Here is a 27,617-nt window from a genome sequence, read left to right on the forward strand (position 1 = left end):
TATCTTATTATACATATAACTTCTCATAGAAATGGTTCAAGACCTAAGACACAGTCCTACTTCCTTGAGGAGTCGGCCTTTTCCATCTATAATTAAAGGGAAAGGAAGTTCCTGTAAAAAAAAAAAAAATAAAAAATAAAATATTGGTTAATAAAATTCTATGCCTTTATCCAGTTTTGTTTTACTATTTTTGAGTTAGAAAGAGTTCTGACTATGATTCAGGTTAAAGTTTATATAGTCTAAGTCATCTACATTTCCATACAAATTCTTGTAGCATGGTCCTCTTGTATCAACATCAGTTTGTGGTGGCATCAGCTGCACCAACAATGGTCTTGTTTCTTTCAGCATCTGTGAGTCCTTTTTTATTTGGATCCCGTGGGTCTTACTAAAGTAGATGAGTATAATAAAGAATTTCTTTGGACTTAGCACGTAGGCCTACAAAGGTGGAGTCCATCATTTGAGTTTTGGGCCCATAGTTGTTAATTTATTTATTGAATTTATTGATTTTTAGGTCTTAATTTGAAGTGGGATTGAGAAAGTAAAAGAAGAGTTAATGGTATTTTTATTTTAATTTTCAATTAAATTTTTTAACATTTTTTATGTTTTTTTGGGAGAAAAAGTATAGAAATGATTTAAATGAATTGAGTAAGGAATAATAAATTGAGAGATAAAAAAGCATAAAACTCGAATTCTACTATTTATCAGATGGCTACATCACGGGTGAAGTAAAATTCTATGCTAGATATTTTCTGCTCTCAATTTATATATTTTTGCCAATATTTTGAATTCAGAGATGAAATTTTAAAAATTATTTTTTTTTCTATTTTAATTAAACTTGAATTGGAGTTCAAACTCATAATCTCAGAGATAAATTCAGTACTTAAAACTCCTTGAAATCAAAATACAATGAGAATGCAAATCTAGAGATTTAGTTAAGTAGTAATATAATCTCCAGAATTCACAATAGCTTTTCAATTACACAAATAGTAACTTCAATCTCATACCATCTAGCATCCATATAGTTCAGGACGGAGGCGCGGGATGATCTTAATCTCCAAGGGAGTAGCCTTGGGCAAGGTAATGCCCAAGCCTTCACTCATGTCCACTGGCTCATTCAATGGTGTTGTCAAGGTAAATCCCTGAAGCAATCTAGCAAGAGTCAAGTGTATTGCCTGTATTGCAAAGTTGAGCCCAGGACAAGACCGTCTCCCTGACCCAAATGGTATATACTCGAAATTCTGACCTGTAACATCCAAATTTGCATGATTTGTAAGAAATCTTTCTGGTATGAACTCATCAGGATTCTTCCAAATTTTTGGATCTCTATGCAACTTCCACAAATTAGGAAATATACGAGTGCCTTTTGGTATGTGATATCCTCCAATGAGACAATCTTCCGAAGCCTCATGTGGAACTGCTAGTGGACCTGGCGGATATAGGCGCAGTGTTTCTTTAACAATGGCCTGGACGTATACTAAGTTTTCAATATCAGAGCTCTCTACACATCGTTCCTTCCCAACTTTGAGGTCTATTTCTTCCATGGCAAGCTCCAGTGCGCGTCTATTGTTCAACAAATTGGACAAGATCCATGTCAGGGTGATAGATGTTGTATCGGCACCTGCTATGATAAGAGTCTGCACATGAAATTCAGAGCATCAGTATTACAAGAACCAAAGAAAACTTGGATGCAAATTGACCCATATTATTTTTTCCCTAAGTCTATTGCCTAAATAAATCGAAGGTTACTAATTATATCAAAAACTTTTAATTTTTGACAATTTAATTATAATTTTCAAAATTAAAAAATTTTTATTCAAATATTTCTCTCTTTATATATATGTTTGAGCAATCAAACTCACTTAATGTGGAATCCCTACAAAAGAGTGGGAATTCTATACTATGTGAGTTTGATTACTCAAAGAGAGAGAGAGAGAGAAAGAGAGAGATAAATCAAATAATAAAAAAAATGTGACATAGCATGTTACATGACAATCTACTCTTTTTTTCTTTTTTTTCATTATATGGATTAGGAATGCATCACTATATTCCTACAGAAGGAAATTGTATAAGTCCATAGCCACCATATATATTGTAGCAGAAAAAATTAATTTATTAAAAAATGAGATGAACAATTAAAAATGTATCACTAGAGAAATATAAAAAGATATAATGAATCAGTTAAAAGAAGAAGCCAATGCCTCCAAATAAAAAAGTAAAAATTTCACATTAAATGAGTTTGATTGCTCAAAAGAGGGAGAGAGGGCGAGGGAGAGAAAAGATAAGTCAAATTAAAAAAAAAAAAGTTAAAAAATATGACATGTTATGCTACATGATAATTTAAGTGAGATTTACCACTAAATTTGAGATAGATCCTAAGATATTAAGATTATGGACAACCATAGGTGATCAGCCCACATATCAGACAAAAATAATATTTTGTCTCTACCTGTTGTCATATAGAACTCTAAATCTCTATCATAAGAGAAATTATATTATACTCTACTATTCTATTTATGATTAATATATAAAATAATAAATAAATTATAATAAGACAACTAAATAAAAAAAGTAATTATAATTTTTAAAAATAAAAAATTATTTTTAATACATAAAAAAATATTTTTTTATAAAATTTATTATTATTAATTTATAATTATAATATTAATTTATCATTTCGTATAAATTATTCTACATAAAATGACAGCTGCAACAATATAATTACTCCTTCCACTAGTCCACCACACTGAGTGGTGTCTTCATTCTATTGAAGGATGGATTTGTGGTAGGAGTTGATTGATAAGTGGGTTTTATTTCTGTCCAAAGGGTACTGTAATTTTGGTTGACAATTCCTCACCATGCAAGTTCCTTTCAAGCAATAAATACATGACGTAAGAAATTATTTTCCTTCGTTGAACTTTTCAAACACTAAGCTTTCTACATTTGAATTTTATCATCAATTATTGAAGCTTCCATTAGCGTTCTTACAAGACCGTCCACATCAACAACAAACATCATTCATGGCATCACATGTGAAACCTCTGCATCCAACTTTATGTCTAATCGGAAATCGGAATGCAATTTCTCAGGTAAATCTATTTTTTAGTAAACTCTTGAAATTTTTAATTATTCAATGACACAAATTTAAGAAGTTGAAGGGCTGAAATGAATAATCACTATTTTATTGGGCCAAATAGCAAGAATATTAGAAACATACCATTGCTGTGCCCTTGATAATGTTTTCCCGAGAATGACCGAAGAACTCATCCTCCAGTACAGATAGCATCACATCGATGAAGTCCTCCTCCATGTTCTCGGAGTCACCCATCTTCAGTCTCTTCAATTTATGTTCATTAATCCAACTTTCCATAAGGGAATCGTATTCCTTGGATAAACGCTTCATAGTTTTTACTGGTCCAAGAAAATTCATCCACCAAAGAGATGGGATTAAATCAGATGGAACAAAAACACCAGAAATATACATGTACTCCTTCATAAGTTCCCCTATTCGTTTCCCTTGTTCATTTCCAGCATTAGCAGAGTTGAAGTATCTCTTCCCTGCAATCATTCTCGTAATCATATTTATAGTCAGATGTTCGAAACATTCGCTGATCACTATCTTGGTTGAGCCTTGCTTGCAGAGCAAATACAGGTCATTGATCAGGGTGTTTACCTCAGAGACCTGAACGTGCCTAAGTGACTTGAGCCTATGGTTGGATAAGAGTTGAATCAACACTATCTTACGCATGTTACTCCAAAAAGGGCCATAAGATGAGAAACCAAATGCTGCGTAGTTGTAACTTAGATACTGTCCATGGCTTGATCTTGGCCTGGATGCCAAAACCTTGTCATTTGTTGTAAAGCACTCCTTAATTGCATCATGATTGCTAACCACAACCGTACGGTGTACCCCGAGCCAAATTGTGAAGATGGGACCATATTTGTCTGCCAGGCGACCCAGGCTTCGAGCAAGTGTTTTCTCAGCACCCAGTAGATGTATGTGACCTATAATTGGCAAGGTTCCTGGTACTTCTGGGGCTAATTTACCCTTACTTTTATGACTCTGATCTCTTAACCTCCATAGATTGTACCAATACAATAAAACTAATGCTAAAACCCCCGGAATTGCTAGAAGATGAGAAGAGAAATCCATCGGGAGCTGTGGAGTCTGAGAAATTAATTGCTGAATCACCAAAAGAGTAAATGCAGAGGAAGTATGAGCAGTTCTTAACCAAAGAAGGTGTCGACTTCCAAGATCCATTTTTATTTTTATTTGTTAGAGAAAAGTCAAGCCCAATGTGATTGGCTATTACCATGACTTCCGTGGCCTCCTTCTAGATTACGAGGAAAAAATTTAATCCTATTTGGAAAATTTTACCTTGGAAGAATTTAGTCTACCCCCAGCACGATAGAATAAATTCATATATATAATTTTTTTTAATAATTAATTCCAATTAAAATTTAAATTTTTAAATAAATTTAATATCATTAAATTAAAGTTTATCATTTTTTATACAAAATTAAAATTATATAAAATATTTATTAAAATATTTAAAAAACTAATTTATAATAAAATTAATAAAAATAACTATTATCAACTATAACTAAATTTTTATATTTCAATAAGAGCATTAAAAAGTCTTCAATGAAATTTATTATTCTTAATTTCAAGAGAATTTAAATGGTACTCTATATACTCAACTCAACTAAGCCTTTATCCCAAAAATGGTGCTCTATATAAATTTTTTAATTTTAATAATATTTTTAATTTTATTAACATGTGACATTAATGTAGTTAAATTTTAATTTGTAATATAAAATTTTATATTTTAATTTAAGTAATATAAAACTCCTTGTAATATTTATTATTTGATTTTAAGTTATTTATATTAATATATTATTTATCAATTTAATATATATATATATATATATATATATATTTATAGATTGATAATTATAAATTGATAATTTTGAATAGATACATTTTGTGTTATTTAAGTATTATTTGTGTAATTTAAATCATCGTAATTATAAATAAAAAGAAAATAATTAAAATATTTTTTTTGATAAGTATGGAATTAATATAGAGAATATAAAATTTTTAATCTTAACAAGTATCACATTAATAAAAATAATTATTTAAAAATTATTGAGTTTTTATATTATTTAAATTAAATATTAAAAAAATTATATTACTTAAATTAAAAATAAAAAATTTATATTATAAATTAAAATTTAAATACGTTATTATTATTCCAACCCTTTCATAATCATATTGGTCACTAAAAAGGGGCCCAATTATACATTGACCAAACATTTATTAGCTAAAATTATTGGGCCACTGTTACACTAAAATCCAATGTCTAGTAGACATATTTCCACGGTAGGCTAGTACGTTTTCAAACCTATAAACGACATGTAGTTGATTCAAAGACATTGATAGAGCTCCGAATCGAGGCGGGGTTTGATAATCACTTCAACTGGATTAACTTTCGGCAAAGCAATCCCCTGGCCTTCCTTCATATCCACAGGCAAGCCTGCAACCGTCGTCAAATCAAATCCCTGAAGAAGCCGAGCAAGGGTTAAGTGAACCACTTGCAGGCCAAAAGTAATAGCAGGGCACGATCTTCTCCCAGAGCTAAAAGGAATATACTCGAAATTTTGACCCCTAACATCAATATGAGCATGAGTTGTGAGAAATCTCTCAGGTTGAAACTGGTTTGGATTTTTCCAGACAAGAGGGTCTCGTTGTAGCTTCCATATGTTAACTACTAGTCGTGTGCCCTTGGAGACATGATACCCACCCAGATCACAGTCTTCCATGGCCTGACGTATTCCTGTTAGAGGGCCAGGTGGGTATAAGCGTAGAGTTTCTTTGACAATTGCCTGCAGATATTTCAGTTTGGGAACATCTGATTCTTGCACCCACTTTTCTTTCCCTACATGAACGTCCACCTCTTCTTGGGCTGCTTTCAGCACGCTTGGGTTGTTTAGTAGCAGAGACAATGCCCATGTCAATGTAACTGCTGTGCTTCCAGCTCCGGTGAGGGTTAGAATCTGCAGTGAATATATATATATATATATATAATGACTACAAATTAAGAGATATTGTAAAGTAATTTTGTTTCTTTTTTTATATAAAATAAAAATAAATTAAAAGAGATAATTTTAATTTTCACTGTACGAAATATTAAGCACAATAGAAAATTAATATTAAATGAGCTATTTTAGTTGAAGGTCGCCATTGCCCATCAGATCGGTTTAAAATTTAAAGAAATCACGACTGAATTGTAGGGTTGTCTTTAATTTTAATTTTGATCTTAATTAAGGTTTTTATTTTAATTTTAATTTTAGTTTAGTTTGATTTAATTCAATTAAATTGTGATCAAATTTAATTTTTAAATTTTTTTAAATTTTTTATTTAAAAAATAAATTTTAATTTAAAATCAAATTAATTAATTTCGATCAAATTTAAAATTAATTTTAATTAATTAAATTTTAACTATTTTTAATCAGTGTTGGATTAAACTAATATTAAATTAAATTAATTATTTACATTTAAATTTATGTATTTATTATATATATTTTAATTAATTTTATATAAATATGATATAAATTTTTAATTTAATAATTATTAAATGGATTATTATGTGAGTTTGAACTTGTATACATGCACCTTGAAATTCTTTTAATGGAACGGTAGGAACGTACCATAGTAGTTGCCTTGATGACAGTATCACGCGTATGACCAGACATCACAGCATCTTCAGCCAGGTTTTCAAGCATGATGTCCATCAAGTCACTTTCGCCATCCATGTCTTCTTTCAACAATCGTTTTTTAACATGTTCCTCCAGCCAAGTGCTTATCACTGCGTCAAGTTCCTTGGCAGTCCTCTTCATGGCGCTGATATGCCCCATATAATCCATCCATTCCAACCATGGAATTGCATCTGACATCACAAATGTCCCACTCAAATATAGAGCTTCTTCTATGGCCTTTTTGTACCTCCAGGCTTCGCTGTTTTCTTCCCCATATGTGCTGCTTGAAAATCTCTTCCCAACTATCTTTCTTAAGCTTATATTGAACGTAACTTGCTCGAACAACTTGCATATAGTCACCTTGGAAGGATTTCTCGCATTCTCTACATATATATTATGCAAATCTTTCAAGAACATGTTAACTTCCGATAACCGGACATGCTTAAGCATTTCAAGCCGGTGGTTCGATAGAAGCTGAAGAGTAGCCAGCTTTCTAATGTCCCGCCAGTATGCTCCATATGGGGCTAATGCAAGGATTGCATTATTGTAACCCATGTGTTTTCCAGCTGCTATGCTTGCTCTGGTAGCAAAAATTCTGTCGTTCGTAGCCAAGCATTCCCTTGCCATTTCCCAACCACTCACCACTAATATTTGGTTCAGACCCAGCCTGAGTGAATAAATTGAGCCAGCTTTATCAGCAATGGCTCCAAGGATTTTACAAGCTGGTTCTTTGCCACCTAGGAGATGTAGGTGACCAACAAAGGGCCATGCCCCGGATGGTTCAGGTACTCTGTTTTTCTTGCCTTTTCTCTCCCTGGTTATAGACATGGTTCTCCATAAACCATAGAGAAATATCAAAACAAGAGCCAATTGAATTGTTTGGAAATGAAAAGAGAAGTCCATGGTGATCTAGGGAGTTTTGGCTGTAATCTTACCTTAAGTTAGATGGGTATTTATAAGGGAAAATTTCAAATATTTCATGGTGAAAATTTTTGTTCCAATCATAAATTTAAAATATAAATATATAAAATTTAATAATTAATAAGTGAGTTCTATCACATAATAAATTGAATATAAGATTAAATATCTGCTTCAGACAAGTGTAATTTTTCTTTTTTTGGCGACGATCCGTTTTACACTAGAGCGAGCTTGGAAGGGAGGAAACGTCCAATTTAGGAGTGACTCACGTGAGGCCTATAAATATCGGGGAAGGTGGCCAAAAATCAAGTTAGCGGAGAGCATTGAAGCCCAACAAACTTATAATTCAATTGTCAAAATAATGCAAATATAAATTATTGAATACTGCTAACGGATGGCCTCAATAAACATTTCATTTTAGTAATAATTATATGGGAAAATTATTATTTTATTTATTTATTTTAGAAAATTTAATTATTTAATTTTATTATTTTGAAAAATATAATAATTATAATCTCAATATTTTTATTTATTTATATTATTTTAGATATTAGTTTAAATTTTATTTAAATAATTCTTATATTTTCTAAATTATTTTTTCCTTTTTTAAATACATCAATTAATAGAAAATTTAAAACTGAAAAAAAAATTAAAGAGTAAATAAAATAAAAAATATAAAAATTAATTAATATATGCTTGGTTTGAGAGGAGTTTTCTGAAAGTAATATATGCTTGGTTGATATGTTTGGGAATAAGACTATTTTAATGAGGCAAGGGCTTAAATTTTTTTTTAATCAATTAATTTTTTATATTTTAGAGGTTTAATAAATAATAATTTTTATATTTTTCATATTACCCTTTTTATTTTTTAAAAAGAGTTAATTATTTTACGTTAATCCTATTAACGATTGATTTTTCCGTCGTTGAAAGCTTCAGCGACGAATTTTTAATGAACAAAAATTCATCACTAATCGGTAATTTTTGCAACTGAATTTTTGCCATCAATAACATTTTGTCTCAATAACCATTAAATGAATTTAAATAATACCGTTGTAAATTTAATCACTAATTTTATTTTTTTTAATAATTTGTCATTAATTTAATATTATTATCAAATTTTATAAAAATTATAAAATAATTTATAAATAAATACAATAAATCAATAAATAAATTAAAATTTAATTATATTTAAAAAATTATTATTATTATTATTATTATTATTATTATTATTATTATTATTATTATTATTATTCCACACATAATAATATCTCTAAATGCATATAAAATTTACTCAGAGTCGTTTATCCATACAAAATTTGGTATACACAAATTTGCACAAGGAACTATTTAAATAGCATACAGTCAGACTTCACATCAACTAATTTCATGAAACACATGCTGCAATAACTAAGGTACGGGATATCTTGAGCCATCCATATTCACGATGACATCATTTGATTGTGGTCATCAACCACATTCGACAACAACAAAAGGACCCTGTCAAGCATTAATTATAAAGAAATCAGTTAATGACGTGTGATTTTGAGATTTCAAAGGCGCTAAAATAGCTAATTCTTTTTTTTAATTATAAATAGTAATAATTGCATTTTATGGTCTGTAACGACAAAGATACAAACTTGAGAGTCAAGAAATAATTAGTAGTAGAGATCATGAAGGCCCATAAAGTTAAGCCTGTAATAACGTGAGGTAAACTAATACATAAAGAAATCAGCCCACCTCCAATCTGAAACATAGACTAAACAGAAAAGGGAACAAAGCCACATTTCAGCACCGTTGACCGTCTACCACACCAAAACTTGACCACCGGTTAAGAAGCTGGGTAGAGAACATGTCATCACCCACCATCAATGCTCAAATTGAACAACCTAAGCAGTCAAAGGCCATCCAGGTTTCTGCTAGAGCGCCATCTAACCAGCAAAGGAACTCCAAGTCTCCACTACCCAAAGACTAAAGCATAGCTCTATATGTAACACCCTTCACCCGTCTACAGTATAGCCGAGTAAGGCGTGCCACACAGTGTGCCGGAGCGCCTGATCTTATCTGATTTCATTACAGTTCTTGATATATTTATTCAAAAATGGTTTAGGCACTTGTGTTGTTTATTAAATCTGACTAGTGTAGTAAATATCACATATTTTTTATACTCACAATTTCAATCTCATTCATATTCAGAATCAACTCATATATCAAGATGTTCAATTCCATTAAGTAACATAGTTTGTCAACTAATTACATAAGTTCACAGTCTACATATTATACAAATTAATTACATCACAAACTTATTTAATGCAATTTCTTAATTTGAGTTACAATATAAAAAATAATTAAAATATAGAAAATACATTATATGCTTAATGTTAGTCCTATCTACATGCATTGCTGAGGAGGTGACAATCTTGAACTCTTCTGACACTTCTGCAGATCTGGAGTCCAAAAAACTCAGTCAACTGTCTACTGGTTTTACCTTCAGTACCTGTGCAAGGAAACAATTTCATCGCACTAAGCATTTCTGCTTAGTGGTGCAATAATACAACAATGAAATAATATATACAAATAAAGAAAGAAAGAAATCATAATTCAGATACTCAGGAATTAATTTAATTTTAGTATGATATTTCTAGTATCAACTATCTTATATACTAGTTTGATCTTCTTTGGAAGTACTAAGTTATAACCTTTCAGTAATAATACTTAGTATACAAATTATTCTAACTGTATTGTATTTTAAGTCTCTACGGTTCTGCAAATTGTATTTTTATGATGTTTCTATTGCTAATCTCTTTTACTCATTTCATTCAATACTTAATTTAATTGTATTGAAATTTTATTATACTTAACTTAACTGCCTAAATTGAATAATATTTTAATTGACTGCCCGTGTAGCTTATACACTAACCAGACTGGATAAACAATTAAAATAGCACTGGGTACCTAGTACCTGGGGCCGTTACACTATCGGTGACAAAGTGTTTCCCGGTGTACAAACGGTGTGGCTAAAAAGCCATATAATCAATCAGTAAGGCAATAAGCCGAGTATCATAACATAATCCGTATAGCCATAGGCTATTAAAAATCCGTATAGCCATAGGCTATTAAAAACATAATCCGTATAACCATAGGCTATTAAAAACATAATCCGTATAGCCATAGGCTATTGAAATTTGTATAGTTGTGAATACCTATTGGCATGCCAACCTATCCAAACTAGTCAACTAGGCAAATTAGGGCATATTACAAGATTACATATTTAATTCTTTATTTTTGGGGTTTATATGTCGTTATGCCTTTCACTGGTCAATGAACATGTTGACCTTTTTATACATCATGGATAAGTTGATTCTAGTATCAACATATCACAATTCGCATTTTAATATGTTGCTAGTATAGTGCAATTTACAATTCTCACAAGTTGGCATTTATTGCCAAATTATTTCTTGGCTTCATTGCATATTATTGTTAATTTTTCAGTTTTAGTGTACTAGATTGGTCTAGCAAAATGTCTTATTTCCATTGATTTTTAGCTTTTGGTCAAAGAAGCAAATTTGTAGCTCTATATCTTATTGAACTTTTGGCACAGATTTCAAGTCATTCTGAGTTGTTTAGACTAAGATATGGTCAATTTGCTAAAACTGGATAGATTGTATTTTCAATGCAAGTTTAGGTCATTTTTTAAGGTCAAATTCCATTTTGGCAGATTTTGTACTCTAATTTGGGCAAGCTATTTGACTTGGTTTTGGTCATTTTTGGGCTTTGGCGTCTTCATAAGAGTTGTAGCTCTATGTATAATCTTTCCATTGATATAAATTTCAGGTCATTTGGACCTTTTTTGAGTGAGTTATGGTCAAATGAGTGACTATTGTTCATACGGTCAAATTCTGGGTTGCAATAGTTCTGTACAGTTTTGATACCTCAACTTGTGCAAGCTATTTGACTTAGAAAATGACATTTCTAGGTTCTGTAATCTTCACCAAACTTGTAGCCCTATGTTTAAGCTTTCTAAAGGTATAAATTTTAGGTCATTTGGAGTTGTGTAGACCAAGATATGGTCATTTAACTATGGCTGGTCAAGTTGCACTTATATTGCACAATTAAGTCATTTTTAAGTCAAAGTCAATTTGGCCAGTTTTTATAACCCAACTTGGGTAATAAATTTGACTTTCTTAATGGCATTTCTGGGCTTTATAGTCTCTACCAAAGTTGTAACCCTATGTCTAAGCTTTCCAATGATATAAATTTCAGGTCATTTGGACCTGTTTTGAGTGAGCTATGGTCAAAATATTGGCTACTATTCATATGGTCAAAAATTTTGGGTTTCAAGTTACTAATCTGGATTAGGTCACTAAATTGGTCATTTTTTGGACAGAATTTTAGCAATATTTCTACATGAAAGTTGGCCTATTTTATGTCTACTTTTGCCTTCAATTAGCTCATACCAATTGGGGTCACAATTTTGCACTTATAGCTTAATTTATCTACTGCCAATAATAACACAACCTGCACATGAAAAATATACTTTCAATTTGGCAATTCTCCTTCTCCCAATGCTACGATATTGCATTCATGACACTTTTATCCCATTCATCACAACTCAATTATGTCAATTTGGGCAGAATACACAAGTGTTCAATACACATATTACTACCCTAATTCTCCAAATTAAATTCAACACAATATATATATGTATTCATTTAATTTTTACTACATATAATTCTACCACTACTTCACATATACTGCCCTTAAACCATAATTATCATAATTCATCAATTTAATTGATGAAATCAAGCACCAATCCATGCACGTCAAGGCTGCAAAAAATGGTAGTTTGCTAAGGTCTCCAAATTTCTTTTCAAAACCCCTAAATTCAATATTTACTTACACATAAATGGAAATTAATTAGCTAGCACTTCAATTTAACTCAATCAACACTAATTCCCATCAATTAATGTAAGAAAAATTCAAAGAACATGAGCTCCCATGGCTGCCAAAAATTGTACATATCAATAACTCATCAAAACCTTCAAATTTCTTCACCATTCAACTCATCTCAACCTTAAAACAAAGTTTAATAAAGCAAGGAATGAAAAACTAGCACTAACCTTGTTTTGAAGCTTGATAAATCTTGATATTTTCTCTCCTTTTTCCTGCCTACTTACTGCCCATGATGTGTAGACTAACTTTAATGAAGAACTCTTGAAGAAATGGTGGCTTGATGATGAGTGCATGAAGCTTGGTTCAGCTTTGGCTATGGAGGAACAATGGTGGAATTGGAATTCGGCAATGTGAAGGGAGGTTGAAGATGAAGTGCAATCTGTCCACTTTGGGTTTATATAGGTCCACTTAATCATGGTTAGTGGATCACTAACCTTGGTTAATGAATTAATTAATTCCAAAGTTCCTTAATTTGCATTTATGCCACAATCCTTCCACTATTTACATTATGTACCATATTTTTTATTTTTAATAACATTTTCAAAGTTTAATACTACTTATTTTTAATGAACATTTAGATCAAAAGTCCACTCTATGTGTCAAATGACCAAAATGCCCCTCTTCGGGTTGCATTTCAAATTTTTCGGTGCTACCGATTAACTCCTTAACCCACCGATTTCTTTTATTTTTGTTTTTGTTTTTGTTTATATTGACTCACTAAATTTTCTTTGATATTTTCAATGTTAATTATACCTCAATAGACCTTTAATTAGGTCTCAAAAATATTTTCTAGGGTTCTACGCAGTCCAAGGCTAGTCAATGATCCTCGCCGTAACTTCCCAGTGCAGTCACCCATTGCTGCGGGTTCGGCTTGTTTAACTTAATTGCATTTCATCTCTTTTATTTTCTCTTAATTTTTCTTGTATTATCTTACCTTGTATTCCATCATTTTATGTCTCCTCACTATTACCAAAATGTAGTTCCAAACATTCTGAAAGTCCGAGCAAACATTAGCCGCCGGAACAGTGGAACATACGGACTACGTAAAGAGAGGATATTACAACTCTTCCCCTCTAAAAAGGAATTTTGTCCTCGAAATTCATCGAATTCAAATAACTAAGACTATTGTAATCAAAAGTAAACAGATCTGCATAGTGTCACCTCGACTCTTATGAATGCAATGCATGTATGCACACTAGTGTTTTCTACTTATCTATGCCTAGGAACGCCTAAACTGTGTTTTGATACCACTAAATGTAACACTCCTCACCCGTCTACAGTGTAGCCGAGCAAGGCGTGCCACTCGATGTGCTGGAGCACTTAATCTTATCTTATTTCATTACAGTTCTTGATATATTTATTCAAAAATGGTTTAGGCACTAACGTTGTTTATTAAATCTGACTAGTGTAGTAAATATCACATATTTTTCATATTCACAATTTTAATCTCATTCATATTCAGAATCAACTCATATATCAAGATGTTCAATTCCATTAACATAGTTTATCAACTAATTACATAAGTTCACAGTCTACATATTATACAAATTAATTACATCACAAACTTACTCAATGCAATTTCTTAATTTGAATTACAATATAAGAAATAATTAAAATATAGAAAATACATTATATGCTTAATGTTAGCCCTATCTACATGCATTGCTGAGGAAGTGACAACCTTGAACTCTTCTGACACTTCTGCAGATCTGGGCTCCAAAAATCTCAGTAAACTGTCTACTGGTTTTACCTTCAGTACCTGCTCGCGGAAACAATTCCATCGCGCTAAGCATTTCTGCTTAGTGGTGCAATAATACAACAATGAAATAATACATACAAATAAAGAAAGAAATAAATTATAATTCAGATACTCAGGAATCAATTTAATTTTGATATGGTATTTCTAGTATCAACTATCTTATATACTAGTTTGATCTTCTTTGGAAGTACTAAGTTATAACCTTTCAGTAATAATACCTACTATACAAATTATTCTAACTGTATTGTATTTTAAGTCTCTACGGTTCTGTAAATTATATTTTTATTATATTTCTATTACTAATCTCTTTTACTCATTTCATTCAATACTTAATTTAATTGTACTAAAATTTCATTATACTTAACTTAACTTAACTGCCTGAATTGAATAATATTTTAATTGACTGCCCGTGTAGCCTATACACTAACCAGACTGGATAAACAGTTAAAATAGCACTGAGTACCTAGTATATCGGGCCATCACACTATCGGTCATAAAGTGCTTCCCGATGTACAAACAGTGTGGCTAAAAAGCCATATAATCAATCAGTAAGGTAATATACCAAGTATCATAACATAATCTACATAACCATAGGCTATTAAAAATCCGTATAGCCATAGGCTATTAAAAACATAATCCGTATAGCCATAGGCTATTAAAATCCATACAGCTGTCAGTATCTATTGGCATGCTAACCTATCTAAACTAGTCAACTAGGCAAACTAGGGCATATTACAATATTATATATTTAATTCTTTATTTTTAAGGTTTATACGTCGTTATGCCTTTCACTGGTCAACGAACATGTTGACCTTTTTGTACATCATGGATAAGTTGATTCTAGTATCAACATGTCACAATTCGTATTTCAATATGCTGTCAGTATAGTGCAATTTACAATTCTCACAAGTTGGCATTTATTGTCAAATTATTTCTAGGCTTCATTGCATATTATTGTCAAATTTTCAATTTTAGTGTGCTAGATTGGTCTAGCTAAATGTCCTATTTCCATTGATTTTTAGCTTCTGGTCAAAGAAGCAAATTTGTAGCTCTATGTCTTATTGAACTTTTGGCATAGATTTCAGGTCATTCTGAGTTATTTTGACTAAGATATGGTTAATTTACTAAAGCTGAACATATTGTATTTTCAATGCAAGTTTAGGTCATTTTTTTAGGTCAAATTCCATTCTGGCAGATTTAGTACCATAACTTGGGCAAGCAATTTGACTTGGTTTTGGTCATTTCTGGGCTTTGGTGTCTTCATAAGAGTTATAGCTCTATGTCTAATCTTTCCATTGATATAAATTTCAGGTCATTTGGACCTATTTTGAGTGAGTTATGGTCAAATGAGTTACTACTATTCATATGGTCAAATTTTGGGTTGCAATGGTTCTGGACAGTTTTGATACCTCAAATTGTGCAAGCTATTTGACTTAGTAAATTGCATTTCTGGGTTCTGTGATCTTCACCAAAGTTGTAGCCCTATGTCTAAACTTTCCATCGGTATAAATTTCAGGTCATTTGGAGTTGTGTAGACCAAGATATAGTCATTTAACTATGGCTGGTCAAGTTACACTTATATTGCACAATTAAGTCATTTTTAAGTCAAAGTCAATTCGGCCAGTTTTTGTAGCCCAACTTGGGTAATCAATTCGACTTGCTTAATGGCATTTATGGGCTTGGTGGTCTCTATCGAAGTTGTAGCCCTATATCTAAGCTTTTCAATGATATAAATTTGAGGTCATTTGGACCTGTTTTGAGTGAGTTATGGCCAAAATATTGGCTACTGTTCATATGGTCAAAAATTCTGAGTTTCAAGTTACCAATCCGGATTAGGTCACTAAATTAGTCATTTTTTGGACAGAATTTAGGCAACATTTCTACATGAAAGTTGGCCTATTTTATGTCTAGTTTTGCCTCCAATTGGCCTCATACCAATTGGGATCACAATTTTACACTTATAGCTCAATTTATCTATTGCCAACAACAACACAACCTGCACATGAAAAATACACTTCCAATTTGGCAATTCTCCCCCTCCCAATGCTACGATATTGCATTCATGGCACTTCTATCCTATTCATCACAACTCAATTATGTCAATTTGGGCAGAATACACAAGTGTTCAATACACATATTACTACCCTAATTCTCCAAATTAAATTCAACATAATATATACATGTATTCACTTAATTTTTACTATATATAATTTCACAACTACTTCACATATACTGCCCTTAAATGTAACACCCCGTTTGCATAGCCTGATAGATTTCACTGTTCCGGTGACTGGTGTCGGTCCGGATAATTAAGGGGATTAGAACCACACTTAAGACAAGTAGAGAAGCCATAAACAAAAATAATTAGTAATGTTCAATTAGTTAAGTATAAACAAGAAAAACAGAACATAAGAAGTTAAACGAGCCGAGAGTCACAGCGATGGGTGACCTCCTCGAGAACGACTGCGAAGTCATTTTAAACTCAAATTTCGAACCGTAAAAAGTGACGCTGCGGTCCTTAGGACCCTTATGGACACAGTGGAAAAGAGAAAATCACGAAAAAGAACTGTTAAGTCAGTCAAATAATTAGGTCAGGGAACCGAAAGAAATATTGGAATATTTGCAAACCGGGATGAACCGGCGAGGGGCAATTTGGTCAATTGATCCCGAGATCTGACTCCTGACCTAACTGTCAAATAAAATCGGAGAAAATAAAATTTTGGAATCGAGAATTAAATTAAGGAACAAATAGAAAAATAGAAAAAAAAAAAGAGAAAAATGAAAAAGTAAAAAGGGTGATGACATCATGCATGACATCATGCATGATGCCATAAAAGGTATAATTAATAAATCAATTAATTAGGTTTTTGTGGTCTTCCATAAGCCAAAATGCATAAAGAAAAGAAAAAAAAAATTTAACTAGTTATCTTCTTCTTCTCCCAATTGCCGCCCCATCTTCCTCTATAAACTCCCATGAAAATCCTTCATCTAAGCTTAATCTAAGCTTAAATTCCTTCACCCAATTTACATAACTCCCTTAAAAACCTCACTAGACCTTGCAATCTCAACCTAAGAACAAGAAAGAAAGAAAAAAGAAAGAGAACAATTGAAGATTTGGTGTTTAAGTTGAGGTTAGTTTGTTAACTTGTCATTTTTCCATTTTAAATGCATATGTGATGGTTGAAATGAGCTTAGAATTAATGAAATGGAATAAAAATATGGGGGAAGGAGTATTGCTGAATTTCGACGAGCTTGAAAAAGGAACATAAATTGTATGGTTTGATGCATTAGAATGAGTTTAAAAGTCTTAATTAGTTGAATGATTATAGATTGGAACTTTGAAATTGCTAATGGTAATTAAGTAGTGAGATTAGGGTTTGGAGGCCTAGGGTTTTGAGGCAAATTTTAGAGAAATGCATAAATGATGACTTTGACCTATTGTGAAGTGAAAAATGGTCAATAATGACCAGAGGAGATGTGTGGGAATTGTTAGAATGAAAGTCAAATTCGTAGGGTAAATGGTCATGCTGCTAGCAGCATGACCAAGCCAACTTTGAAGGACCAAAACGGAAATTTTACAAGTCCAAATGATATGCCACCAATTGGGGATGAAAATAGACATAAAATGACACAATTTTTGTTAAGGAACCATGCCCAAAAACTGACCAAAACCTAGTGAACCAATTGACCAAAGTTGGTTAAGAGCGATGCACATCACATAAACCGACCAAATGAACAGTAATTATTCATTTGGTCATAACTCGAGCTAGGAAGGTCAAAATGACCTGAAATTTTACCAATAATTAGATAAGACATAGATCTAAAACTTTCATGAAGAACACCAACCCAAATTATACCATTAACCTAATCAAATGAATGAGCAAATTTGAGTTATTGAACCTGCAAAATTGCAGATTTCCATTTGAACAGTAAAGTTCCAATGGCTATAACTCTCTCTAGAAAACTCCGATTTAGGCGATTCTTGAACCGATGGAAACCTAAGACATAGTAGAACATTTCGTATGAAAGAAATTAGACCAAATTATGGACTTAACTTGATCAAATCATTGAATGAAGTTGGATCAAAAATGCATCGTAACCTAAATTGCGGCATGAGCGATTGCGTGAGCGATAATTGTATTTTGGCTATAACTTGAGCTACAAAACTCCAATTGGAGTGATCCAAAAATGAGAATACACTTAAGACAATAAGGAACATTTTCTATGAAAGAAGTTTTGCCAAATTCCAACAGTAAAAGGGCCAATGAAACAGTGCAACTTAGGACTCCAAAACCGAAAATTGGCAATTTTGCCTAAAAGACCTAAGTTTTGAGAAAATGACCAAAACCAACAAATTTAATGACCAAAATGTGGTATGTGGGTGAAGTTGGAGTTCCCATACCTATTAAGCCTTAGAAAGTCAATTATTTGACTTGAATAGTATAGTGAATAGTAACCCGAAACACAAAAATTTCGAGAACGTCGAATTTAATACGTTAGAACTAGGTAAATGTGAAGCTAAATTTATTTTGGGATTTATGTTAAGTTCTAGTACTGAAACATTGTAAAATTTTGTGTTTCAGTTGAAAAGAATACCGAGAAAAAACCCGAGGAACCGAGTCAAGGCCAAGAGGCGACTCGCTTGAGGTTTGTGTACAACGTATACTTTTTATAATTATCTTCTGCATACTGTTTTGAACAATGTGAAATATTGAATTATGGCATTCTTATGATGTTTTGATTTAAATTGTTGAAAGTTATTATGTATATTGAAATGACAATGTTTAGCAAATTGTTAAGATAAGTTTTGAAACCACAGTGTCATGACCATATATTTGAACACCTCACTAGCACGACTAGTGAAGGTAATTAGTTTCGAATTTTGATTCCTTCTCTGGAGAAGTGTTGAGGATTATTGAATTTTGGAAATTGAAAAATGTTGATTGTGAAATCTTGAGATTTGAGATTGATTGAGAATTTGAAGTAGTGGTTGAGAAAATTTTTGGAAGTGCTTTTTACAGGTATTTGAAGAACTGTTTTCTCAAAGTATAAACGGAACTCTGTCAAAATTTTTATAAAATTTGCGGAAAAATAAAATGGGCCAAAATTTTTAACTAGTTTTTAATTTCAATTAATGTTTTAAATATCTATTAGAAAACACTCACCACTTATCAAAAATAAGAGAATTGTTTTAAAATCCCTTGTAGGATACTTAATGAGTTATCGGTAGATAGAGTGCGGTAGTTCATTAGGTATTCTACGAGATCATGTTATGCCTTACAGAGGGGTAAGGTGTGACATGTTTTAGTGGTATCAGAGCAAATTTTTGAAGTATGTTTTAACATATAAATTTGTGTCTTTCTTTGTTAAGTACAACTGCTCAATCTCTATATTTGTTACATACAGTGCATTACATCATGAATATGAACTAACGGAGGGAAATCTCCATGTGTTACTTGTTCAGGAGATACCCTAACTTCAGCCTGAAATAGAAGAAGTGAATCGCTCAGTTGAGCAGTCTGTTGAAGCTGAGGCACAAGGGGAAGCCCCAGCTTTACAGAATGTCAGTGGGTTAGTAGCACCAGCCCCGCAAATGCTGCAGTTTCCTGCACAATTCACACAGCAGATGGCTGCGATGTTTCAACAAATGGCTGGGGGTATGCCTGCTCAAGCTCCACCTCAAACACCTATGGCACAACTACTGCCTCCAGCCAGATAGTATGACAAGTTATTGAAGTATGGGGCTGCAGAATTTAAGGGTACAGTGGACCCTTTAGAGGCAGAGAAATGGCTTAAAAGAATGGACAAAGTATTTAAGAAGCTGCACTGCCAAGATGAACTAAATTTTGAGTATTCCGTGTCGCTACTGCAAGGGGATGCGTATGATTGGTGGAAGACCATCCCCCATAGCTTGGCTGAACCACTAGTGATGACCTGGGATGACTTCATCAGAGAATTCAGATAGAAATACATCCCAGATGCATATGTTGATCAGAAACTGCAAGAATTTTTTTGTTTGAAACAAAGGAATAGATAAGTGACAGAGTATGAGAGGAAGTTCTCCCGCTTAAGTCACTATGCAGGGAGTCTCCTTACTACTAGCAAAGCAAGGTGCAAGGGATTTGAGATGGGTTTAAAGCCCAGCATAAGGATGCAAGTTGTGGGATTTCGACACAGCAACTTTTCAGAACTCATGTCTCAAGCACTTGAGCTAGAAAGGATTGAATCAGAAGCGACCCCAATAAAAGAAAAATCAGAAAAAGTTGAAAGATCAGAGAAAGACAAAGGGGAAAAATCAATTGAACAGAGTTCTGGTGGGACTTCTAGGAAGAAGAAGAAATTTAGTGGACCCAGCAGGGGTCGAGGTGGAAGATTTGTTAGGGGCAGATTTTGCAGGCGAGAGACCCCTAGGTCAGTCGTGATCGGCGAGGGTTCACATTATGCCCGCTCCTGTGAGACTTGTGGCAAGATTCATGGGGGGGAGTGTTATTGGGCCACTGGAGCCTGCTTTAACTACGGAGGCAAGGGTTATTTAGCAAGAGACTGCACTAGTGCTCCATCTTCAAGATATGGTCCAGCTCCTACTACTGCCGAGGGATCTATTCAGAGTCCTGCTCGTAGAGGCTCACGGTCTATTGGCAGAGGAAGAGGCAGAGGTAGAGGTACTACTTTAGGCAGTCAGAGTACAGTTGGTCAATCAGGACAAGGAAGTGCTTCAACCAGAATCTACACAATGAGACAGCGAGAAGAGGCTGAAACTTCTGATGTGGTAGCTGGTACATTCTCTATCTCTGATCAAGAAGTATTTGTATTATTTGATCCGGGTTCAACCCATTCATATGTTAGTGATAGCATAGTCAGTTCACTTGCTGTTCCATGTGTGCAAATGTATTTTGAAGTGCTAGTAACTAGTCCATTAGGACAAGAGGTCCGGGTCAACATAATTTATAGAGACTGTCCTTTGGTGATCCAAGGACATGTTTTCCTGTCAGACTTGATTGAAATGCCCTTTAGAGAGTATGATATTATCTTGGGCATGGATTGGTTAGCCAGGCATCACGCTATGATTGATTGTAGACTAAAACAGTCACTTTTGGTCTCCCTTTGTATGGTGATGTGGTAATACATGGGGAGAGGCATTTACTGCCATCAAACATCATTTAATTTGCTGCTTGAAGGATGATAAGAAAGGGGTGTGAAGCATACTTGGCACATGTGATAGACACCCAAATGGGGAGCCCAGCACTAAGAGACATCCCTACTGTATGTGACTTTCTGAATGTGTTTCCTGATGAATTGCCAGGATTACCTCCAGAAAGAGAGGTGCAGTTTTAGATTGATATTATGCCTGGCGTGGACCCAATCTCCATAACGCCATATAGAATGGCACCTGCAGAATTGAAAGAGTTGAAAGTGCAGTTGCAAGAACTGCTTGACAAGGGCTTTATCTGCCCTAGTGTGTCACCTTGGGGAGCGCCAGTATTGTTTGTAAAAAAGAAGGATGGAACTCTCCACTTGTGTATTGATTATCGACAGTTGAATAAGGTGACTATAAAGAACAGATATCCATTGCCCCGCATTGATGACTTGTTTGATCAATTGAGGGGTGCAGCTGTGTTCTCCAAAATTGACCTGAAAGTATAAGAGCAGAGTATTGCTAAAACTGCCTTCAGAAATCGCTATGGCCATTATGAGTTCCTAGTCATACCATTCGGGTTAACTAATGCTCCGACTATTTTTATGGATCTGATGAACACTATCTTCAGACCATACCTCGACCAGTTTTTTGTGGCATTCATAGATGATATATTGGTCTATTCAAGAAATGCAGAAGAGCATGATAGACATCTGCGGATTGTACTGCAGACATTGAGGGAGAAACAACTATATGCCAAATTGTCGAAGTGTAAATTTTTGCTGAAGGAAATATCTTTCTTTGGGCATGTAGTATCAGAAGAGGGCATCAAGGTAGATCCAAAAAAGATTGAAGCTGTCCTTAATTGGAGGCCACCCAGAAATGTCACAGAGATTCGTAGTTTTCTGGGTTTAGCTGGATACTACTGTAGATTTGTAAAGGGATTTTCCATGTTGGCATCTCCATTGACTAAGCTACTCTGAAAAGATGTAAAATTTCAGTGGACGAATAAATGCCAACAGAGTTTTGATGAATTGAAAAGATGTTTGACTGAAGCTCCAGTCCTGACCTTACCTACCCCGGGTAAAGAATACACTGTTTATAGTGATACTTCTCACAATGGGTTAGGCTGTGTATTGATGCAAGATCGAAATATCATTGCCTATGCATCACGCCAACTGAAACCGCATGAAAGGAATTATCCAACACATGATTTGGAGCTTGCAGCTATTGTATTTGCTCTTAAGATCTGGAGACACTATTTGTATAGGGAGAAATGTTACATATACACAGATCATAAGAGTTTGAAGTATTTGGGCACCCAAAAAGAGCTGAATTTGAGACAGAGGAGATGGTTAGAGTTGATAAAAGACTATGATTGTCTGATAGACTATCAGCCAGGGAAAGCTAATATTGTGGCTGATGCCTTAAGTCGCAAGACTATGGCAAGTCTACGGGTTACTCCTTTGTCTTTGGTACATGAGTTGAGATCATTGCGTGCCAGCTTAGAGATTAATGATGATGGGCAGACAGCAGTTGCATGGTATGTACAGCCAGTGTTGATTGATCAAATTAGAATGGTTGCTCAGAATGATCAGAAGTATCAGAAGTTGATGGAAGAAGTCCGACAGGGCAAGAAACCAGAATTCTTAATCAGAGATGACGGTCTACTGCTACACCAGGGCAGAATATGTGTTCCCAATGATGTTGAATTGAGGAAGATCATTTTGAAAGAAGCACATGAGTCTCCTTTTGCCATGCACCCTGGTGGCACAAAAATGTATAGAGGGCTAAAGGAGCATTACTGGTGGATGGGTATGAAAAGAGGTGTGGCAGAGTTTGTATCCAAATGCCTAACTTGTCAGCAAGTGAAGGCAGAGCATCAAGTACCTACTAGGTTGTTACATCCACTACCAGTACCAGAATGGAAATGGGAAAGAATAACGATGGATTTTGTAATGGGACTTCCGAGGACACAGAAGAGTCATGATGCAGTTTGGGTCATTGTTGACAGATTGACTAAATCTGCTCATTTTCTGCCAGTTCGGATGGACTACAGTTTAGAAAGATTGGCCAAGTTATACATCGATGAGGTTGTGAGACTACATGGAGTGCCAGTATCCATTGTATCAGACAGAGATCCTAGGTTCACTTCTAGATTCTGGGGTAGTCTTCAGAGAGCCCTAGGAACTAGATTGAACTTCGATCGCATTCCACCAATGCATGGATGGCCACCGAGAGGGTAATTCAGATCTTGGAGGACATGCTACGGGCTTGTGTGATTGAGTTTGAGGGTAGTTGGGATACACACTTGCCTTTGATTGAGTTTGCTTACAACAACAGCTACCAATCAAGCATTGGGATGCCTCCATATGAAGCTTTGTATGGCAGAAAATGTAGAACCCCATTGTGTTGGGATGACGTGGGTGAAAGAAAGATGATTGGACCTGAAATCGTTCAGCAAACTGAAGAGAAAATCAGGGTGATTAGAGGTCGACTTAAGATCGCATCGTCAGAAGTCCTACATTGATTTGAAAAGAAGGGATATTCAGTATGCAGTGGGTGAGAAAGTATTCCTCAAGGTTTCTCCTTGGAAGAGAATTATGAGATTCGGCAGAAAGGGGAAACTGAGTCCTTGTTTCATTGGGCCATATGAGGTTCTGGAAAGAGTGGGTCCTTTGGCATATCGGTTGGCACTACCTACAGAGTTGGAAAAGATACATAATGTCTTCCATGTGTCTATGTTGAGGAGGTATCGATCAGACCCATCTCATGTACTACCAGTAGAGGAAATTGAAGTAAATCCAGACCTCACATATGAAGAAGAACCCATAGAGATTAGCTTATGAGGTGAAGCGACTCTGAAACAAACAGATACCGTTGGCAAAAGTGCTGTGGAACCATCATTCGGGCCAGGAGGCTACTTGGGAACGAGAGGAGGACATGAGGAGACAGCACCCACAGCTGTTCAGAGATTGATACCAGGTAAAATTTCGAGACGAAATTTATTTTAAAGGGGGGAGAATTGTAACAACCCGTTTGCATAGCCTGGTAGATTTCATCATTCGTGGCCAGGTCTGGTCGGATAATTAAGGGGATTAGAACCACACTTAAGACAATTAGAGAAGCTATAAACACAAATAATTAGTAATGTTCAATTAGTTAAGTATAAACAAGAAAAACAGAACATAAGAAGTTAAACGAGCCGAGAGTCACAGCGATGGGTGACCTCCTCGGGAACGACTACGAAGTCATTTTAAACTCAAATTTCGAACCGTAAAAAGTGACGATGCGGTCCTTAGGACCCTTATAGACACAGTGGAAAAGAGAAAATCACGAAAAAGAACTGTTAAGTCAGTCAAATAATTAGGTCAGGGAACCAAAAGAAATATTGGAATATTTGCAAACCGGGATGAACCGGCGAGGGGCAATTTGGTCAATTGACCCCGAGAGTTGACTCCTGACCTAACTGTCAAATAAAATCGGAGAAAAGAAAATTTCAGAATCGAGAATTAAATTAAGGAACGAATAGAAAAATAGAAAAAAAAAGAGAAAAATGAAAAAGTAAAAAGGGTGATGACATCATGCATGACATCATGCATGATGCCATAAAAGGTATAATTAATAAATTAATTAATTAGGTTTTTGTGGTCTTCCATAAGCCAAAATGCATAAAGAAAAGAAAAAAAAAATTTAACTAGTTATCTTCTTCTTCTCCCAATTGCCGCCCCATCTTCCTCCATAAACTCCCATGAAAATCCTTCATCTAAGCTTACATCTAAGCTTAAATTCCTTCACCCAATTTACATAACTCCCCTAAAAACCTCACTAGACCTTGCAATCTCAACCTAAGAACAAGAAAGAAAGAAGAAAGAAAGAGAACAATTGAAGATTTGGTGTTTAAGTTGAGGTTAGTTTGTTAACTTGTCATTTTTCCATTTTAAATGCATATGTGATGGTTGAAATGAGCTTAGAATTAATGGAATGGAATAAAAATATGGGGGAAGGAGTATTGCTGAATTTCGGCGAGCTTGAAAAAGGAACATAAATTGTATGGTTTGATGCATTAGAATGAGTTTAAAAGTCTTAATTAGTTGAATGATTATAGATTGGAACTTTGAAATTGCTAATGGTAATTAAGTAGTGAGATTAGGGTTTGGAGGCCTAGGGTTTTGAGGCAAATTTTGGAGAAATGCATAAATGATGACTTTGACCTATTGTGAAGTGAAAAATGGTCAATAATGACCAGAGGAGATGTGTGGGAATTGTTAGAATGAAAGTCAAATTTGTAGGGTAAATGGTCATGCTGCTGGCAGCATGACCAAGCCAATTTTGAAGGACCAAAACGGAAATTTTACAAGTCCAAATGATATGCCACCAATTGGGGATGAAAATAGACATAAAATGACACAATTTTCATTAAGGAACCATGCCCAAAAACTGACCAAAACCTAGTGAACCAATTGACCAAAGTTGGTTAAGAGCAGTCTGCCACTGCACAAACTGACCAAATGAACAGTAATTGTTCATTTGGTCATAACTCGAGCTAGGAATGTCAAAATGACCTGAAATTTTACCAATAATTAGATAAGACATAGATCTAAAACTTTCATGAAGAACACCAACCCAAATTATGCCATTAACCTAATCAAATGATTGAGCAAAGTTGAGTTATTGAACCTGCAAAACTGCAGATTTCCATTTGAACAGTAAAGTTCCAATGGCTATAACTCTCTCTAGAAAACTCCGATTTAGGCGATTCTTGAACCGATGGAAACCTAAGACATAGTAGAACATTTTGTACGAAGGAAATTAGACCAAATTATGGACTTAACTTGATCAAATCATTGAATGAAGTTGGATCAAAAATCTGCCAGAACCTAAATTGTAGCATGAACAGTACACGTGAACAATAATTGTATTTTGGCTATAACTTGAGCTACAAAACTCCAATTGGAGTGATCCAAAAATGAGAATACACTTAAGACAATAAGGAACATTTTCTATGAAAGAAGTTTTGCCAAATTCCAACAGTAAAAGGGCCAATGAAACAGTGCAACTTAGGACTCCAAAACCAAAAATTGGCAATTTTGCCTAAAAGACCTAAGTTTTGAGAAAATGACCAAAACCAACAAATTTAATGACCAAAATGTGGTATGTGGGTGAATTTGGAGTTCCCATACCTATTAAGTCTTAGAAAGTCAATTATTTGACTTGAATAGTGTAGTGAATAGTAACCCGAAACACAAAAATTTCGAGAACGTCGAATTTAACACGTTAGAACTAAGTAAATGTGAAGCTAAATTTATTTTGGGATTTATGTTAAGTTCTAGTACTGAAACATTGTAAAATTTTGTGTTTCAGTTGAAAAGAATACCGAGAAAAAACCCGAGGAACCGAGTCAAGGCCAAGAGGCGACTCGCTTGAGGTTTGTGCACAACGTATACTTTTTATAATTATCTTCTGCATACTGTTTTGAACAATGTGAAATATTGAATTATGGCATTCTTATGATGTTTTGATTTAAATTGTTGAAAGTTATTATGTATATTGAAATGACAATGTTTAGCAAATTGTTAAGATAAGTTTTGAAACCACAGTGTCATGACCATATATTTGAACACCTCACTAGCACGACTAGTGAAGGTAATTAGTTTCGAATTTTGATTCCTTCTCTGGAGAAGTGTTGAGGATTATTGAATTTTGGAAATTGAGAAATGTTGATTGTGAAATCTTGAGATTTGAGATTGATTGAGAATTTGAAGTAGTGGTTGAGAAAATTTTTGGAAGTGCTTTTTACAGGTATTTGAAGAACTGTTTTCTCAAAGTATAAACGGAACTCTGTCAAAATTTTTATAAAATTTGCGGAAAAATAAAATGGGCCAAAATTTTTAACTAGTTTTTAATTTCAATTAAATGTTTTAAATACCTATTAGAAAACGCTCACCACTTATCAAAAATAAGAGAATTGTTTTAAAATCCCTTGTAGGATACTTAATGAGTTATTGGTAGATGGAGTGCGGTAATTCATTAAGTATTCTACGAGATCATGTTATGCCTTACAGAGGGGTAAGGTGTGACATTAAACCATAATTACCA

The 27,617-nt window shown here is 33.9% G+C and overlaps 2 protein-coding genes across 2 annotated transcripts; both read right to left on the reverse strand.

The window, feature by feature from the left end:
* Nucleotides 1-861: 861 nt before the first annotated feature.
* Nucleotides 862-4,273, reverse strand: LOC110667438 (cytochrome P450 CYP82J17). The gene is made up of 2 exons (XM_021828271.2): nt 3,215-4,273; nt 862-1,634 (listed from the first exon to the last, which is right to left on the reverse strand). Exons 1-2 carry the CDS (start codon nt 4,256-4,258, stop codon nt 1,008-1,010), a joined length of 1,671 nt encoding a protein of 556 aa, XP_021683963.1. The 5' UTR covers nt 4,259-4,273; the 3' UTR covers nt 862-1,007.
* A 952-nt stretch (nt 4,274-5,225) lies between these two features.
* LOC110667432 (dimethylnonatriene synthase) lies at nt 5,226-7,696 on the reverse strand. The gene is made up of 2 exons (XM_058129121.1): nt 6,709-7,696; nt 5,226-6,054 (listed from the first exon to the last, which is right to left on the reverse strand). The coding sequence occupies exons 1-2, from the start codon at nt 7,657-7,659 to the stop codon at nt 5,425-5,427; spliced, it is 1,581 nt and encodes a 526-aa protein (XP_057985104.1). The 5' UTR covers nt 7,660-7,696; the 3' UTR covers nt 5,226-5,424.
* Between the last annotated feature and the right edge of the window lie 19,921 nt (nt 7,697-27,617).

The sequence above is a fragment of the Hevea brasiliensis genome, chromosome 10 (genome assembly GCF_030052815.1).
Source record: "Hevea brasiliensis isolate MT/VB/25A 57/8 chromosome 10, ASM3005281v1, whole genome shotgun sequence".
Classification (NCBI taxonomy): domain Eukaryota; kingdom Viridiplantae; phylum Streptophyta; class Magnoliopsida; order Malpighiales; family Euphorbiaceae; genus Hevea; species Hevea brasiliensis.

Excerpts from the sequence above, each read along its gene's own strand:
- LOC110667432 (XM_058129121.1), bottom strand. The coding sequence starts at position 7,659 with ATGGACTTCTCTTTTCATTTCCAAACAATTCAATTGGCTCTTGTTTTG. Across the intron at positions 6,055-6,708 it reads TCATCAAGGCAACTACTATG|ATTCTAACCCTCACCGGAGC; the intron begins GTACGTTCCTAC and ends TATTCACTGCAG.
- LOC110667438 (XM_021828271.2), bottom strand. The coding sequence starts at position 4,258 with ATGGATCTTGGAAGTCGACACCTTCTTTGGTTAAGAACTGCTCATACT. Across the intron at positions 1,635-3,214 it reads TTATCAAGGGCACAGCAATG|ACTCTTATCATAGCAGGTGC; the intron begins GTATGTTTCTAA and ends TTTCATGTGCAG.